This window comes from Saimiri boliviensis, chromosome 10, assembly GCF_048565385.1.
Source record: "Saimiri boliviensis isolate mSaiBol1 chromosome 10, mSaiBol1.pri, whole genome shotgun sequence".
In the NCBI taxonomy this organism is placed as follows: domain Eukaryota; kingdom Metazoa; phylum Chordata; class Mammalia; order Primates; family Cebidae; genus Saimiri; species Saimiri boliviensis.
Genome location: NC_133458.1, coordinates 109,990,591 through 110,008,534, shown reverse-complemented (window position 1 = coordinate 110,008,534; position 17,944 = coordinate 109,990,591). Strand labels below are relative to the sequence as shown.

Below are 17,944 nucleotides of genomic sequence, written 5' to 3'. Positions count from 1 at the left end.
GAAGAAGCTGAGTTGAGTGGGAGTAACCATTCGGCCTGAAGCTATCGTAAAGGGTACAAATGGGGCAGGAAAGAGATACACCCACAAACAACAAAAGAGCTTTTATACACAGGGCCAGGGATGTTCCTTTTGGTTATGAAAAATGTATTGGTCCTGGATGGGCTCAGTTGCTCACACCTGTAATCCCAGCACTCTGGGAAACCGAGGCAGGCGGATAACCTGAGGTCAGGAGTTCAAGACCAGCCTGGCCAACATGGTGAAGCCCCATCTCTACTAAAAATACAGGAAAAAAAAAAAATAGTCAGGTGTGGTGTCACATGCCTATAATCCCAGCTACTTGGGAGGCTGAGGCAGGAAAATCACTTGAACATGAGAGGTGGAGGTTGCAGTTAGCCAAGATCGCACCACTGTATTCCAGCCTGGGTGACAGAGGGAGACTCTGCCTAAAAATAAATAAGTAAATAAATAAATAAATAAAAATTTATTAGTCCTTGTTACTAACGAATTCAGATCATTTGTTCCCAGCGAAAGACCATGTGAAAAGAGCCCACCACTTACACCTTTTGGGAAGTCAAAGCAGACACCCCAACCTTAAATGCTGTGGCAATGAGCTTCACCCCATTCAGTCCCTCCACCAAGACCCCAGAGAGCACCAACCCTGCTGAAGGCAGGGACGAGTTTGCAGCTTCCAGGCCATCCCGCTGGCAGGAAAGACAGGCCCCTGCCCTGAGCAGAGCGCAGCTGGCTGGTGGGACGCTGGAGAGTGGAGGCTCTGGGGCCATAGACAGGGTAAGGTCTGGACAGGGAGATGAGACAGGCCCAGAGAATGCAGTAACCAAGAGCTCAGGGTTAGCAAAGCTGCAGCCCCCACAGCCTCCCTCCTTGTGCGCAGGTGAGGAGGTCCGACACAGAAGCACACAGCTGTGACGGCCGAGGCTCCTGCAGGGTTGCAAAGGGCTGTGGGAATTGGGGAGAGATACTGCCCCTGCTCAGCGTCTCTTGGGAGGGCTGGGAGTCTCAGACAAGATGCCACAAATGAAGGATGAGCAGAGCCTGCAGAGGGGAAAAGAGACCTGAGCCATGAGGGAGTCAGAGAATTCTCAGGCATCCTTCATGAGCCAGAAACAGAGACGCAGCCCAGGAGAAGTGAACCCCAAGCCAAGCGGGAGAGACGCTTAACTCGTGTTTTAGAGAAGCTAGCCCTGGAGCTGGAGTTCCCAAGAGGCACAGTAGGGTCTGTAGGCATACAAGCAAGGTGAGCTAGTCACCCCCGTGAACCTCAGCTCCATTTCTGATACGTGAAGATGGGAAAGCACCAAAAAGAACACATGGAATAGCAAAAATCAGAGTTTGAAATGCAACACCGAGGAATTCTGGGCCACAGAAGCTGTAAGACAATAGTTAAGTTATTTCACCCCCCCCCCCCCCGGATCTCAAGGGTTTTCATCAGACAATGGGGAGAGAGAGTTGGATGGGTCAGTCCCTGGGACCCAGCAGGCCTGTATCCCACTGCACGGCAGCAGCAGCTCTTATGCAGAGAAGAGAAGTGGTCTGAAATGAAGGTTAACTGCCAGATGGAAGTTAATGATTAGAACTTATTAGTCAGACCACTGAGCATCTGTAGATACCCAGTATCAATGTCTAGAGACAGTTTCTGCAGAAGTCACAAAACTTAGGTCCTGTGTTTACCATGGCAGAGGACCAAGTTTTTACCCTAGGCTTGTCTGGTGGAAGTAACAGGGTTCCGGCATCAACTGCAGCCAGGACGTGGGGATCCCCGACAGGAGAGGCCAGCAAAGGCCCCCAGGGTAGCAGGCGATGAGAGCAGTGGTGGGTTTCCGCTGACTTCCCCGGGACCTCCCGTAGTCTCGGCTTAAAAAGAGCAGCAAGCCTGTCACAAAGTTCTCTCCCTCAGGCAGCAAGCTGGAGAGTGAGGGAAGGCTCCTGGCTTGGTACCTGCCCAGGTGGAGCACCAGGACAGGGGAAGAAGAGGCCGTTTGCAGGAGCCAAGAGGCTGGACAGAGTCTGGGACCTCGCTCCTCTTGCTGCATTCCCCTTCTACAGACTCAAGAAGGACAGGCAGCACCAGCACTCCTGTACTTTATATCCAAGAATGGTGCGAACTGGCCGGCGCGGTGGCTCAAGTCTGTAATCCCAGCACTTTGGGAGGCCGAGGCAGGTGGATCACGAGGTCAAGAGATCGAGACCATCCTGGTTAACATGGTGAAACCCCATCTCTACTAAAAATACAAAAAATTAGCTGGGCATGGTGGCACGTGCCTGTAATCCCAGCTACTCAGGAGGCTGAGGCAGGAGAATTGCCTGTACCCAGGAGGCAGAGGTTGCGGTGAGCTGAGATCGCGCCATTGCACTCCAGCCTGGGTAACAAGAGCAAAACTTCGTCTCAAAAAAAAAAAAAAAGAAAGAATGGTGCGAACTGAGATGTGCCCAGAGACAGGAACGGTGAGCCAGATCTTTGCAGCCAGGCTGTGAAAGCTGACGATGAATGAGCCAGGGCGTCTGAGAGTATGGGAGCCCAGATGGCAGGAGGTTCTGTGTTTTTCCTGGATTAAAGGAGGCACTGTGCATCGGGACCCTCTTCAGGGCATCTCCTCGAATTACTCCCATGTGTGTTTCCCTTGCTAACTCCTGTGTGTGTTCCCTACGTGGGGTCTTAAGTTTACAAAAACATTATCTGAAGGTCCATTCCACCTTCCGGTGATTCAGGTGATTCAGGTTGACACTCGATATCCTACACAAAGTCTGCTCTTAAGGAGCAGACACGTCTGCAAGTGGGCAGAGGCAGAAGAGGCATCTTACCAGATGCAACGTTTGCAGGTTTCAGGGATGGTATTACCACGCCTCCACCTGCTCGTCCAAGCTCCACAGAACCTCCCCTTCATTTCCTTTAGGGGGACACTACCTGCCACCCTTTCCTCCCCCTTCTCTCCTCACCAACATCTGCTTTCCTAAAACGGCTTCATTTCTCCTACTTCCTTTTTCACTCTTGCCAGTAAGTCAAGTGATAGCCAGGAAAGAAGCAAGTCATGAATCCCACACAGTTCATGTGGCTCAAATGAATAAGCACAACATTCCAGCAAGCAAAATATTTGAAATCCCAAACTTTCAAGTGACTGTACATAAATTATTTGACTTCCCTAAAACTTATATAATAAGTATTATCATTACCAACAGCTAAGAGAAAGTCATTTTTCTGTTTATTATGGAAAACTATTGGCTGGGCTTGGTGGCTCATGCCTGTAATCCCAGCACTTTGGGAGGCTAAGGTGGACAGGTCATCTGAGGTCAGGAGTTGAAGACCAGCCTGACCTACATGGAGAAATCCCATCTCTGCCAAAAATAAAAAATTAGCCAGGCATGGTGGCACATGCCTGTAATGCCAGCTACTCGGGAGGCTGAGGCAGGAGAATCACTTGAACCTGGGAGGCAGAGGTTGCAGTGAGCCAAGATCGCACCATTGCACTCCAGCCTGAGTAACAAGAACAAAAAGAAAGAAAACTATTATTCACGTTTTTTATGCAGGAAGAAAGTAAGGCTCAGGGCCTATCTAAGTCCATGTAGGCTGCTATAAAAAAATACTGGGAAGATTATAAACAAATAGAAATGCATTTCTCATGGTTCTAGAGCTGGGAATTCTAGAACCAAGATCAAGGCACCAGCAGATTCAGTGTCTGGTGTGGGCCCTTTTCAGGGTTCACAGAGGGTGCTTTCTTACCATGTATGCACATGGCAAAAGGGTTAAGGGATCTCTCTGGGGTCCCTTTCATAAAGGCACTAATCGCGCCCGTTTATGGGTATCCACCTCATTACCTGATCACCTCCCCAAGGGCTCCTACTTCCAACTACCATCACCTTGGGGGTCAGGTTTCAACACGGGAATTTGGGGGAGACACAAACATCGAGACCATAGCAAGGGGGGCTAAAAAGGCTTCGGGAGAGCAAAAGCCCCGCTGGGATCTAAGCCCCGGTCTCTGCCTCCACCCACCCACTGCGCTTCATGGCCTGGCCTGAGAGGACATACTGTCTAATGGCTCAGGAACAGAGTAACAGCACTCTTTTGGGGTTTCTCAAAATGTTCCAACGATGGCTCTGCCTCCCTGCCTGAGCCCCCAGCTGTTGTCTCAGTCCCCATGTCTGCAAGATGGTTCCTCCATATCTTCAGTACCACAGTAGGAGCTCTGAAGGCCTGAACCGGAGGAGCCTGTGACCATGTCACTGACAGCAGCAGATCAACGGCTGTGGCCTTTAGCACCACCACTCATCAGCCACATGCTCCCGGACACGGGCAGAGCCTGTGGACACGGGAACAAGAGGGGAGCACCCACACAGAGGGGAGCACCGTCGGGGGGTTTAACACAGCACACGCTACCACCCAGTCTCAGGTCTGGCATGAGATCCAACCCTATGTGCCGAACCAAGGCTTCCAACTCTCCTGAGCAATCTGAGCACAGTGTCTAAGGAGCCCATTGGGCGATATATGTAAACACGGTAATCAAAGACTCAAAAGCCAAATGCAGTAATGTGGGAGAAGCCACAGCCACATTCAGTTCCTGGAAGATCGAGCCGCTCCCCTGGCTGCGTACCCTGCAGAAGCCGCTGAGGAGCTGTGGCCCTCATATCCCCAACAACGCCAGCATTATTTTGGGAATGAGAAGGTGCTTTGTTTTTGCCAGGGGCTTTCTCTTCCGCGGTTCAAAGCTGAATTATCAAAAACAACAACAAAAATGAGCACGGATATATTTCTCCGCACAGTGATCTGATAGGAACAAGAGCTTATCCATCCCTCAGCAAACTGCCAATTGCTGCCGTTAGAAATTCCATATTCAGTGATACTTAAGGCTTTTGGAATACACTTCAAACCAAAGAATTCAATCCCTTGAGCAGCCAGCGACAGGCCCCATTTAAGACATGGAAGGAACAGCAGGCTCATCTCCGCAGCTACGGCTCAAAGGCGGCTGCGCCCACAACACAGTCAAGACAAGCAGCCCACCTCCTCCTCCTACCCTGGAGCCCACACAAGGTGCAAGCCATGCGGACAACAGCCACCACACAACAGGGGTGAGGGACACATTCCAGTCTTCCTCGGGGAGGGGGAACGGCTCCAGGTCTGAAATACTCCCCCAGAGGGTCCATGTTCCCCACTCAGCACCGCATTCAGGAGCACCACTCTCACACCACTAAAGGAGCACAGCACCTCAGGAAAGCAGCCTATCTGTGCACAAAAAAAACTCAAATACACGGTCGGAAATCAGCTACACCTAGGAGTGTGTGAACAAGAAACGCCTACCTCCTCTGGAAAAGGGGAAGCCCTCTCCAGAGCAGGGCAGAAAGCAAGAGCAGAAACGCTCCACATAGCCCCCCGAAGGCCGGAGAAATGTACCCCATGTGACATCTGGCAGAGGCAGCCAGCAAGGAGGTGTGGCCAGGTCACAGAGGCCACTGGTCTGGAGTTGAGGAAGGGAGCAGCAGGGCCCCTGTGCCAGCCTCTCTGCTCCTGCACGTGCTCAGCATTCTCCATAATGAAGACTTTACAAAGAAAAGTCTCTTGGGAAAAAAGAAATAGAACTGTACTAGTCTAGTTCTTCAACTTTGTGTGTGTGTGTGTGTGTGTGTGTGTGTGCATGTATTTGTGCGCACACATATGCATGCGTGTGTATTTCTGTGTATGCATGTGTGCGTATTTATGCATGTGTGTGTTTGTATATCCCTGAGATGGGGAGGGTCAAGGAAACCAGCCCCCCTAGTCCTCACATGGAAAACACTCACATGCAGTGAGCTCTCGGTAACTTGAAGTCCGCTTCCAGCACAGCGGAGCCCAAGGCAGGACTGGAAATGATTAAAACGCTGACCCATGAGGTCTGTCACAGTAGCAAAATCCCAAGACTCTAAAACTCCTCCTCCCTGGACCTACAGCCATGCAGACAACCTGTCAGAAGACCTACAGAGCCCCCATAGGCAAGGCCAAACAGCAGATGGGGCAAAGCACTGCAGCCCCGACAGTAGACCCAAATCCCACCTGGGGATTCCGTGGGTACAGCCACCATCCCCAGGAGATCTGAAGGTGCAGGCACCAGGGCAAGGTAGAAAACCACGTGCTTCCTCCTTGGGGTGTCTGTCACTTCCCACACGGCACCGCCAGGCCACCTCATTCCCCACTCCCTGAAATCATAAACCTAAAAGGACACGGCCAAGCCTCCTTCAGTCATGGAGGCCATCAGGCTATTTAACCTCTCCAGGGACTCACAAACTCAGCATCAGGGAGGCTGGGAGGGATCACAGGGGGAGAGAAATGCTAGTTACAAGTGATGGAGGGATGCAGGATGTAAACCACCTTGCCAACTATGTACCTACGCAACAATCCTGCACGATCAGCACATGCACCCCAGAACCTAAAGTTCAATTAAAAAAGAGAAAAAGAAACTCAGCATCACTAAACCTTACTCCAGGGTTCCCAGGCTTCCCTGGCACCTGAAAACTCCAATCCATCTACACACCAGCATTTCCAAAATGAGGCGGGAAAAATCCCCAGGCCAGGGGAAAGCCCTGGACCTCCCGGCTCCTGCCCTCTCTGCCCTGACAGGCAGTATGACAAGCAGTGAGAAACCAGGGACCAGTGCCACCAAGAAAGAGCTGTTGATATAGCCAGGGGACAAATTACTGAATTCTTATCTGAAATCAAATTCTTAAGAATTATTTTCTATAATTGAAACCATGGATTTCAAAGCTCTTTGGTTTATTCTTGAGATGAAAAGTATACACCGTATCGAAAAGCAGCTACCAGCCCCGGCTTTACTCAAGAGTTTTCTTTCCGTGGCTGCAGTCCAAAGCAGCACCCCCTGCCCTGCCCTCCACAAACACATATCATTCAATGAAGGCCAACTCAGCTATAAAGAGTCCCACGGGAAGGCAACGGAATGCTTACCTTGGCTTCACATTTCTTGTGGCAGGAAAACTTGCAGGCTGGAAAAAAAAGAGAGAGAGAAAGAATGTGTGTGGAGCAGTCTAGCAAGAATTCTTACATTTCCAAACCCTCTCAATCCTTCAGAGTCTCTGGCTTGAAGATCCCATGGGTGGCCTCTCTCTGGCACGAGGGAGATTGTTACTTATGAGACATGGCAGTGTGGACAGAAGGCAGTGAGGACGTGGGGTGCAAGAGCCGAGTTACAACTGCTGTCTGTTAGCAACAGCTCGGACTGCTCAGGTGGGAATGTGTCGGGAGCAGGGTCATGAGCAGATTGGTTTTTCAAGCAGGATATGCCTCCAGCCAAACTGGATTCCTAAAGAAGAATAGTGAACTTCAGCAGCAGAAAGCATTCCTGTGTGCCCCAAAATTACAGCTGATCCCTAAAAAAAAAAAAAAAAAAAAAAAGAAAGAAACTGGAAAATGCCCCTTAAGAATCAGAATTTAAAGTATCCATGAAAGACAGGACTGGAGCCTTTAAATTTGTGAGAAAGTCGTGCATCTGATTTCGGAACTGCTTCCACTTCCGGCCAACCTGAGAACTGACTGTCAGAATAAATTCATGTCTAAATTCCTACAGCAGAATCCTTCCACAGGGGCCATTGTGTGAATGGATGAGTCCCGTGTCCCTTCGGGGGCCCTAACAATGCCACGCAGAGCTGGAACCAATGCAGATTTCACAGGCCCTCTCGCCCAGAGGCTGCAGCTGTGATGAGGAGGCATAAACCTCCCCACCACCACCACCGGCATGCTGCAGGCAGGCCTTGCAGGACAGGGAGAAAGAAATGAAGCCACAGCACCGAACAGACCCAGCACGGTCTCCTGTGCCAGCTCCAGGGAAAGGTCCAGTACATTCCCTCTCTTCCCCCATGTTTGCCAGCCCACAAGGACGGCTGTGGGAGGAGGAAAGAGACCTGGATTGGGGGAACAGTGACTGGGGACGCCAATCCAGGCTCTGCCCCTCTAGCTGGGTCTCTTGTTTCCTCCCACAGAGCTATCATGGGTCAAAAGGAATCCTTCAAGGCACGCTGCTTTGAAACTAGAAAGCAGAAGTGTGTGGGACCAGAGACCGAGGCCTCAGAAGTCAGGGAGAGGGACCCCACATCCCGGCTCTGCGTGTCACGGCCCTGTGAAATCAACCAACGTCTCACTCCCCATCCTGCACTCTGTTTTCTATGACCTACCAAAGTCAAAAAGGTTTGTGTAGGGTTGAAAGAGGATAAAACAGATAAAGTCACTTGCCCACTTCCTGGCTGTTATTTGAACTCCAGTTACAGTTAGGTTGTTAATCTATGTATGATCTATTTTTTTGAATTGCTGAACTGTCTTTCTATAGCTCTGAGGTTTGTGAGATCATTCACAAAAACATGTATTTATCCTACACCTTCTAATGGGAAAAACACACAAAGGTGATCAATGATTTTCAAATCAAGAGAGACTTAAAAGTCTAGGCAGACACCATCCCCAGCAGAGGCCAGCAAGAAAGACTGAGATAAGGAAAAGGGTGGTGGACAGGCCTTTGGCCTCTGGCTGAGAAAGAGTCAGGGGAAGAATTCTGCCCACACATGTCTAGCAGCATGTCACAGGGCCATGCCTGTGTGCAGCCCCCTCCCACAGTGAATCAGCTGGGCTATGTGACAGTACAACCTGGCAGAAGGGACGGTGTATGACTTTTGTGGCCAGAAGGCATCATGCTTCTGCCCTGGTGTCCAGGATCACTCATTCTGAGGACAGCCAGACGCCATGTTGTGAGGACACTCAAGCAGCCATGTGGAGAGGCCCCCGTGGAGAGGAACTGAGGCTTCCCACCAACAGCCAGAAGTGTGCCACCTCAGAAGCTGGTCTCCAACCCCAGCCAAGCCTTCAGATGATGCAGCCTCTCCAGAGACCCTGGGCCAGAACTACCCAGTCACCTATGTCCCAAATTCCTGATCCAGTGACATAGTGAGAGATAACAGATGCTTACTGTTATGCTAAGGCACTAACTTCGGGGGTCATTTGTCATGCAACAGGAATACAACATGCCAACTAAACACGAAAAAGGGCCCTGGTCAGTGCAAGGGCAGCACCGGTGTGATATATCCACAGTAGGTGGCCTACTCGGCCACCAGACAGCTATTGGCATTGAAGGGAAAAATCATTATATTCAACAACCATAGTGAAATCATATCAACTGCCCATGAGCCAAGATTACAATCCTGAGAGGCAGAGCCATTGTTTCTGGTATGTAGGCAAGTAACCCTCAGAGTTTTACAAATGTTTGCACTAGGACTTTACACTCGACTGCCAGCAGCATAGGTGATCCTCAGGGCAGCAAGTCCACTGTCAACCTGTCCGTGGTCCAGCTGTGGTCAGTACTGCCCCAGACAGTGTGAGATACTTCCCTGTATGGGACCGCACTTGCTCCTCATAAGCACCTCTCGGGGAGAAACTGTCAGAGTGACTCAGCCAAGCGGGCAGCCACGGTCTGTGAAGGAAGGACTCCAGCCGTCTGTGCATCAAGTTCAGTGCTTTCAGCCGGTTGTACTCTCCCTGCCTTTCTGGCACATTACAAAAAAAATGAATCGGACAGTGCCCAGGCCCAGCTTCCTATCTTGCCACCCACAGAAGACGGCCCCCTACCTGCCCTAACCCTGCCCATGCCAACCCCAGCTCCTCATTCACGCCATCCTGCACCCACCTTCTGGGCCTGGCTCAGCTGCCTCTGTGCCTGAATTCTCCACACCCTTCTGTGCCACTGACCCATCAGGATGGGTCATCGCGGCGGGTCATCATAGCTTGTCATATCATGGTGATCTCTCTGTGTCCACCTCTCCTGATGGGCTACAAGCTCATCAAGGGACGGTGTCTCTGTTGTGCATGACCGGGGTCTCGCAATAGCAGCACTAACAGGAGTGACAAGCAGCTGACCACTCAACTCCTAAAAGCTTGAACTGCATGGGCACTACCAAACTTCCACCACACCCTGGAAAGAAGCTACCTGTCTTTGCCTGTTTTATCAATGTGAGGCTGGGGTTCATGGATGAGACTGAGGATTCATGTGCTGAGCAACTGTGTGCCAATCCTGACCTGTTCCAGGTCTGCTTTCAGAAGCCCACAGCCAGCAGGCCCAAGTGCTGTGGAGACCTCATTACCTGATCACCACTTAGGGACTCTGGGCTGTGAAGGTGCTGGCCACAATGGAGACTCCAAAACAGCCGAGGAACTTCTCACCAAAATCCATCTCCAAAGCACGCAGGCCCAAAAGACAAAATGTATGTATTCACTTTGACCCTCAGCCACACAGACTTGCCTCCTTTTTGGAAGACCTCTTGTGTGAGCCGGCAGCTAAATCAGCCACCTTCTCAGGGAAGGACATTTTTATGTGAATGAACTCCTAGCAGACAAAATGTAGTTATTCAGACTCGAGTGCTTGTCATTTTCTCAAATATTTAATGAGTCTGTAGTCACAAACCAATGTCAAAATTTGAGATTTCAAGTGAAAATCAGAATTTTAGAAGACTTGTACCCAGGCCTGGCGTGGTGGCTTATGCCTGTAATACCAACACTTTAGGAGGCTGAGGCGGGCAGATCACTTGAGGTCAGGAGTTTGAGACCAGCCTGGCCAACATGGTGAAATTCCATCACAATTAAAAAATTCAAAAAATTAGCTGGGCATAGTGGTGCATGTCTGTATTCCCAGCGACTCAGGAGGCTGAGGCACAAGAATTGCCTGAACCCAAGAGGCAGAGATTGCAGTAAGCCAGGATCACGCCACTGCACTCCAGCCTGGGTGACAGAGTGAGATTCTTCTCAAAAAAAAAAAAAAAAAAAGACTTGTACCCATCACCAGAGCCTAACAACCCCAGGATATTTCTGTTAAAATCAATGATCATCTTAACAAATGTGGGGATTTTCCTGAGACTGTATAACAAACATGTCAACATTTAGAAGTTCTGCGTCATTGTCAGTGGACCAATAATTTTCAAATGGCCAGTGTGTGGTGTTCAACACCAGGTAAAAGATGCCACTCAGAGTGCAAGACAGGCCAGTAGATTTTAATAAAACAGAGTAGGAAAAACTCTACCCATACAGTTTCAGATTCCACCATGAAACTGAACTTTAAGCAACTCTCACTGGAGTTTTAGTGTAGAATCAAAATGTAATATTCACGATGGCCTGAAAGGCCTATTAAAATGCTTCCTTTTCCAAGTAGGTATGTTTATGGGGCTAGATTGTCTTCAACACTGCAAACCAAGCATTATGCAGAAAGACTGCACGCAGGAGGAGTCCACAGGAGGAGTCGGCCTCTTGATTGAGGCTGCATAACAGAATCACAAGAAGAATGCCCCTCCTCTCATTTTGTTGTTTTGACACGTACAGTCATTTTTCATTAAACATACGTTCATTTTAACATATAATGGGTTAATTACTGTTGCCTTTAGCTAGCTTAAATATTTTATACATTCATCAATTTCTCTTTTCTAATAGGGTAAATCATGATGAATATAAACCACACTGACAGGAGTCCTTTAGGGTCTTCCGGCAGCCCCGCAGTGGGTGTGAGGGCAACTCCTTTCATTCTCCTTGCCTGAGGCTCTCCGAAAAGTATAAGGACCCAATTTTGACCAACAGAAAGGCAAGTGAACTCTCCCAGGCGCTTCTGGCGAAGGCCTTCCCACTCCTATGAATGAACCAAAAAAGGAAAATGCCTCTGCCTCCGGACCCTGCCCCTCCGAGCACGGAGCTGGACCCACAGGAGGAAGCTGGAGAACTCGGGCTGCTGAATCAGGGCCCAGGTGCACTGCCCGGAGCCCGCCAGCCACCGCACCTGCCCCCAGCAGGAGAAGACCCATGCCCTGCTGGCTGGAAGAGGCTCCATCTGTGCAACCCCGTGACTGGCTGTTGTGGTGCCTCCCACGCAGCTCCACATGCTTTGCATGCCTTGTTCCACCCGTTCCCACAGGGACCAGAGAGAAAGGCACATTCTCGCTCCATTGTATGAACAGCAAACTGAAGCACAGAGCGGAAGCTGCCTGCCCTGAGTGGCAGAGCAGATTAAGTAGTGACATCAGCTGCCAGCCTGGCTCTACCTGGGCAGAGCCCACCTGCCAGAGCTGGACTGGAACACCCAGTGAGCTGATATGCAAAGGCACTCTGCCTGGTGCAAGAACTGGGGCTCCACATGCATGAGGCCACTAAAGCAAACAACTACCACGAGCTACACCAGGACCCGGATCCGGTGTCCACAGACCACAGGAGCTGAAAGGACGATGTTCACCCCATCCCCTCACCAAGTATCCATGCCAGTCATGTTCCCTCTGACACCCATTTCCCCTTTTGTACTTAGGAGTAGAACAGGGTGATAGCCAAGATTCCTCTCTGCCATGAAAAAAAAAAATTTACCTAAGCAATAAAAAGATAAAATTTTATATATATATAATTCTACAAATAAAATATTAGATAGCTATTGAAAAATTAAAATCCCAAGTTATTTCACATGGGAAAGTTCTTATAAAAGGCAAGGCTGACAGATGCACGCACTCTGTATTGTACGTGATAAACTTTGGGAAAGACAGACGCATCTGGTGGCCTCATCAGTACGAGAGAACTGACACTGGAGAGAGACAGGGCAATGCAGACTAGAAAGGAGGAGCCAGACAATAAGACTGGGAAAACTGGTTATCCCATGAAAATAATAATAATAGCAGAAATAACATGAATTTTAGATGCATCAATCACAGAACTGACTTCGGAATCGGAAAAGCAGAAATGAATATTAGAATAAAATGTCAGGGAACATCTTTGTGGTCTTGGAGAAAGGCAGGCGTTCTAAAACAAGGAGCAAGAACGGAACTCAATGAAAAGATGGGTAGATCTGAACGAACCAAACATGACAACTTCTGCATGACAAACAGGCTACAAACAAACTTAGACAAGCAACTGACTGGAATGTTTGCAATGTGCAAAGTGGAAAGATAAGAAACTAACCTGTTCTGAGGACGAAAGTCATTAGAAATTGACAAAAGTTCTGCCCAATATCACATATAAGATTTAGTATACATCATATAGTGAATTCATAGAAATTTAAAATGTTGATTTTTACATTTTTTAGATATTATTTATTTACAGATGAGATCTCACTCTGTCACCCAGGCTAGAGTGTAGTGGCATGATCATAGCTCACTGCAGCCTCAAATTCCCAGGCTCAAGCAATCCTCCTGCCTCAGCCTCTAGAGTAGCTGGGACCACTGGCACATGCCACTGTGCAGGTGAATTTTTAAATTTTTGGCAGAGATGGGGTCTTGCTTTATTGCCCAGGCTGGTCCCTAACTCCTGGCTTCAATCCATTCTCCCACCTCAGCCTCCCAAAGTGCTGGGATTACAGGCATAAACTAACTTTTCCACGCCGTAAAATAATCTAACTAAAATAAGCAATGAGCAAAGGATTTGAAAGTCTACTTTGTTAAGTAAACAGAAATGCTACAGGCAGCTTTTGTGTATTTTTTTAGATGTTCAACCTCATGCAATCACCACATGAATGAAAAACACAATAAAAAGGAGACATCACTTTTCATCTATCAACTTGCAAAACTGAAAAGCTGAAAAATCTCAAGTGAGAGAGTCGATAACATTCCATGCAAGTAGGCTCCACCAAGAGCAGCTCCCTGTGAGGAGTCTGTCCCTTCTCCAGCCCTGCTTACCCTCCGGCATCTGAGCGGGTGTGTGGCAGGCCACTTCCGGTGGCTTTGCCTGAACACTCCGCTCCACAGCTGACGGTCTGAAAACTGCACATCAGTTTCCCTGTCAGACAAGGTTTCTAGACTCATGTTTAAGAATTCTGGCTCCCGCTGCAGCAGTTATAGCCCAGAGCTGTCTGGCTTGCAAACGCCGACATTTTTATATGTTGTCTTGGAACTGCTATTCTTCACAACGTCTCCACGAGTCTTGGGAATCCAGGCCACTGTCTTACAGGGTTGTCAGAATCTTTTATACAACACTCTACACATATTGACCAAGTTATCAACAAGCCTGTGAGTCACCCTGTGCTTCTCCTCACATCTACTGTCAAGTTTGCCAGCCTTCTCTGTGTCCCAGTAACAGGCTCCACAAAGCAGGAGGGGAGTGACTGACCCACGGCGGGGACCGCGAGACAGGGCCTACCCAATGCCCACATTCGCTCCTCGGTCCTGTGACCCCATTGCTGCCTTGTTAGTCTTAAATAACTATCATGTTCTTCTGGAATCCTAATACTGCACCTGGCTCAAAGCAAGCGCTAAAAAACACACCCCTACCAACCTGCCCTCCTATCTCCAAACCTTCATCTGCAATCACTTAGTGTATTGTTGACTGTGATGGACTCAGAGACAGGACACAACACTTTCACCTTTCCCAGCAGGTGCTCAGTAATGCTGGGTTAATTGAGTGGAATAGCCCATTGCCAAATCTTTCTTACAAAACTCCCTTCATCCCATTTTCCCTCTGGTCTCCCTTCTCAGCTTTCTCCTTGCTTCCTTTCTCAGCTCTCATCTCCTCTGGGCTCTTCCCTGCAGCTGTCTCTCTTGTGTGGCACTTCTTTATCCTGTGCCATTCTGTCCCATTCATTCCATGCTCGTCTCACTGATTCCGCCATTAGATCCAGGAAAACCATCTCTCACAAAGGGAGCATTTCTGAGTGATCTGACTCTGGATCCTCCCTGCATCTACCTTCTTCCAGGGACCAAGTCCCACAGAACTTGTAACTCTTGGGGCTCAATCTACTCGAAACCCGAATGCCAAGACTCACACATACCAGTACCTTCCTCTCTCCTCTGTGAAATATAGCCAGTTTGGAATATCAGTGGCAACTGAACCATGTTAGGCCACCCAAGGGAACTCAGTGACACGCGGTGAGAACAGGCTGCCTCAGAGTCCTAACTGATGGTACGGGCACACCAGCAAGGTTTTGAGTAGTATAAGAAAAACCACAACTGGACACTAAGCCCATTGCTCAATGTCATTTCTAGCTTTTCTTCCCCTTACTTCAAGTTCCAAGAGTAGAGATGGCAGGGCCCTTACATGTTACTGTGACAGTTTTTAAAACATGAAATCTTCTTCCAACTTAGCCACATATGAAATTTGCATTTAAATAGGTTAAAATGTGAAAACTCAGGGGCCTGAAGGTCCAAGAATGAGCCAAGAAAGGAAGGGTAAAAATACTGGACTGCATCACAGAATATGCCCCTAACTCTTCTCCAACTATCATCACCATCAGTATCACCATCGACATCTTTATCACAACCATTACCACTGCCATTGTTACCATCACCATCGACTACTCCATCACTGTCATCACCATCGTCACCACCATTGTCACCATTCCTCAACATCGTCACCATCACCATCATCCCTGTCACCATAATCACCAGTGCCACTGTCACCATCAACCACACCATCACCATCATATTGTTACCATCATCACCATCAATTACACCACCATGATCATGATCTTAGCCATCACCATCTTCACCATCATACCGTCATCATCACCAACCCCATCAACACCATCATCACTGGCATGGCATCATTACGCCACCATCATCATCATCCCCATCATCGTTGTTACTACCATCACCATCAGTTACAACATCGTCGTCAGCGTCACCACCGTCACCCTCATCACCATCACATCAGCGTCGTCATTAGTGACACCACTGAACACTTTCTTGAGCTCCTCAGTGTTCTCTGTGTTTCATGTATATTTACCCTGCTATTCCTCACAATGACTCTAAGCAGAAAGAGGCAAAGCAGAAACGCCGGCAGGCTGTCTTCACCATCCACCTCACTTCCACCATGCTCTGCTGCTTCCCCAGAAATAAGCCCAAGAAAGGACACCTCTACCAAAATGTCACATCACTGTGATGCATGATTACTTACATAACCTATGTAAGGCACATACCTTGTTGTCTCTAGGTAGCATGTACACGAAGGGTTCGAAATGCAAATGTATATGACATATGTTAATTATAAGTAGAGGACACTATGAAATCATCTATTTTGGGAGATGATTTCCCAGAATCTCCCATGTAGATTTCTACGTAGTGTTTTGAGAAAGAGAAGATCCTGGAGATTAACTACTCTAACATACAAATTGTTAAAACTGCAGCACCGAGGAGCAGAAATACAGTGCAATTATCCAGGGCCCCAGCTTTCTGCAGAGCAGTCCATCCCAGACTCTGATAGGCTCCCATCTACACTCACAGTGCCTGCCAGGACCCCATCTCAACTCCATGAGCAGCGTCCTCACATCCAGCCTCTACCTCGTCTACACCTGCAGTGACTACCAGGACCCTATCTCAGCTCAGTGAGCAGCAGCGTCCCCACATCCTGCCTCTGCCCCGTCTACACTCCCAATGACTATGTCCCACTCCAACTCAGTAAGCAGCACTCCCCACCCCGCTAATGCCCCATCTACACATGTGGCAGCATGGAAGGAAATGGGCAGGGTCCGTCCTCCTTCTAATACGCTGACAAGAGCAATGGCTAAAAATTTCCTGTGAAGATACAGAGACACACACAAATAAAAGTCTAGCTCATGTGGGCCAGGAGCAGTGGCTCACGCCTGTAATCTCAGCACTCTGGGAGGCCCAGGCGGGTGGATCACCTGAGGTCAGGAGTTTGTGACCAGCCTGGCCAACATGGTGAAACCTTGTCTCTACTAATAATACAAAAATTAGCCAGGCGTGGTGGTGCACACCTGTAATCCCAGCTACTTGGGAGGCTGAGGCAGGAGAATCACTTGAACCTGGGAGGTGGAGGTTGTAATAAGCCAAGACCACACCACTGCACTCCAGCCTGGGCAACAAGAGCAAAACTTTATCTAAATGAAAAAAACAGATATAGTTCATGTGTTCTATACCAATTTAGCCTGGTACAGTTACACAGGCTCTTTTTCCTTCACAATGTCATGGGGTGTGCCAATTCTATGGTCCTACTGGAGCCTGGCCAATGTTGCCTGAATATAAGAATGCTCAACCTTGCAACAGAAGCCCTGCTGAGCTGTCTTCCTGGATGGTCTCCACAAGCCCCTCTTCAAATTACACTCACCTCTCCAGGGCCACAGCCACAGCACCCTGCAGGCCTGCTCTTGACAAAAGAAACCTACAGGAAACGTGTCATTACCAGTCTTCACCAGTGAAAGCCACCCACGGGGCAAGCCTCAGATAAGTCTCGTAAGGGAGGGGCAGGGGACGAGCTCACCCGAGGGGACCTTCACCACCTCCAACAAACCAGACGTTTATAAAGATGCAAAGCTAACCACCAGTTAAAACTCACCACACTAAATACTTCTACCCTTTATTCCCTCATTAATTCCACAGGTATTCATTAACATCCACAACGGAAACATTTTGTAAGCCTATAAATATGTCCTGGATACCTACAGAAACTGGTCTGGACCTGGATACGGCTGGGAACACAGAAAACGTTCATGAATCTACACTGCAGAGCAAGAGGAAAGGGAAATCAATAGGAAACCTGGATTCGATCAGATTACCTGAGGCACAGGAAGTAATGCCAGGAAAGTGGAGCGGGAGCCTGAGGGCGGAGGGAGGGGTCCACACTCACGTTCTGTATCAGGTCAAGAAAACTGAAGGGACAAGGAGAAAAACGGCAGCAAATGGGTAAGAAGGTGACAAGGAGCCGGGTCACACAGTCTTAGGGAGGCAAGCACCCAAAAAGCGCTATAAAAATGAATTGTTGAGAGCATTCACCAGTCAATAATCAATCAATCAACAATCAGTCAGCCAAGATGGTCACTCACAAACTCCAGTTCTTGCACAGGCCTTTGTGGCAGGCTGACTGGCGGTGCGGAGACCCCAAGGCTCTTGCTACTCCCAGCCTGTTTCCCACAGCACCCACAGCACCACTTCCTTAGCCAGGTGCCTCCCAAGAGGGAGGTTAAAGCCCCCAGACCACGCTCTGTTGGACACTTGCTCAGGGATG

At 48.9% G+C, this 17,944-nt stretch overlaps 1 protein-coding gene across 8 annotated transcripts in view; it reads right to left on the bottom strand.

Moving 5' to 3' along the window:
* TNS3 (tensin 3) overlaps positions 1-17,944 on the bottom strand; it is a 313,618-nt gene that overhangs the window by 225,029 nt on the left and 70,645 nt on the right. For all 8 annotated transcript variants that reach the window (XM_074379714.1, XM_003930795.4, XM_010341376.3 and 5 more), the window contains one exon: positions 6,944-6,981. In XM_074379714.1, the coding sequence (XP_074235815.1) occupies positions 6,944-6,981 (38 nt within the window). The remainder of the gene's footprint in view (positions 1-6,943; positions 6,982-17,944) is intronic.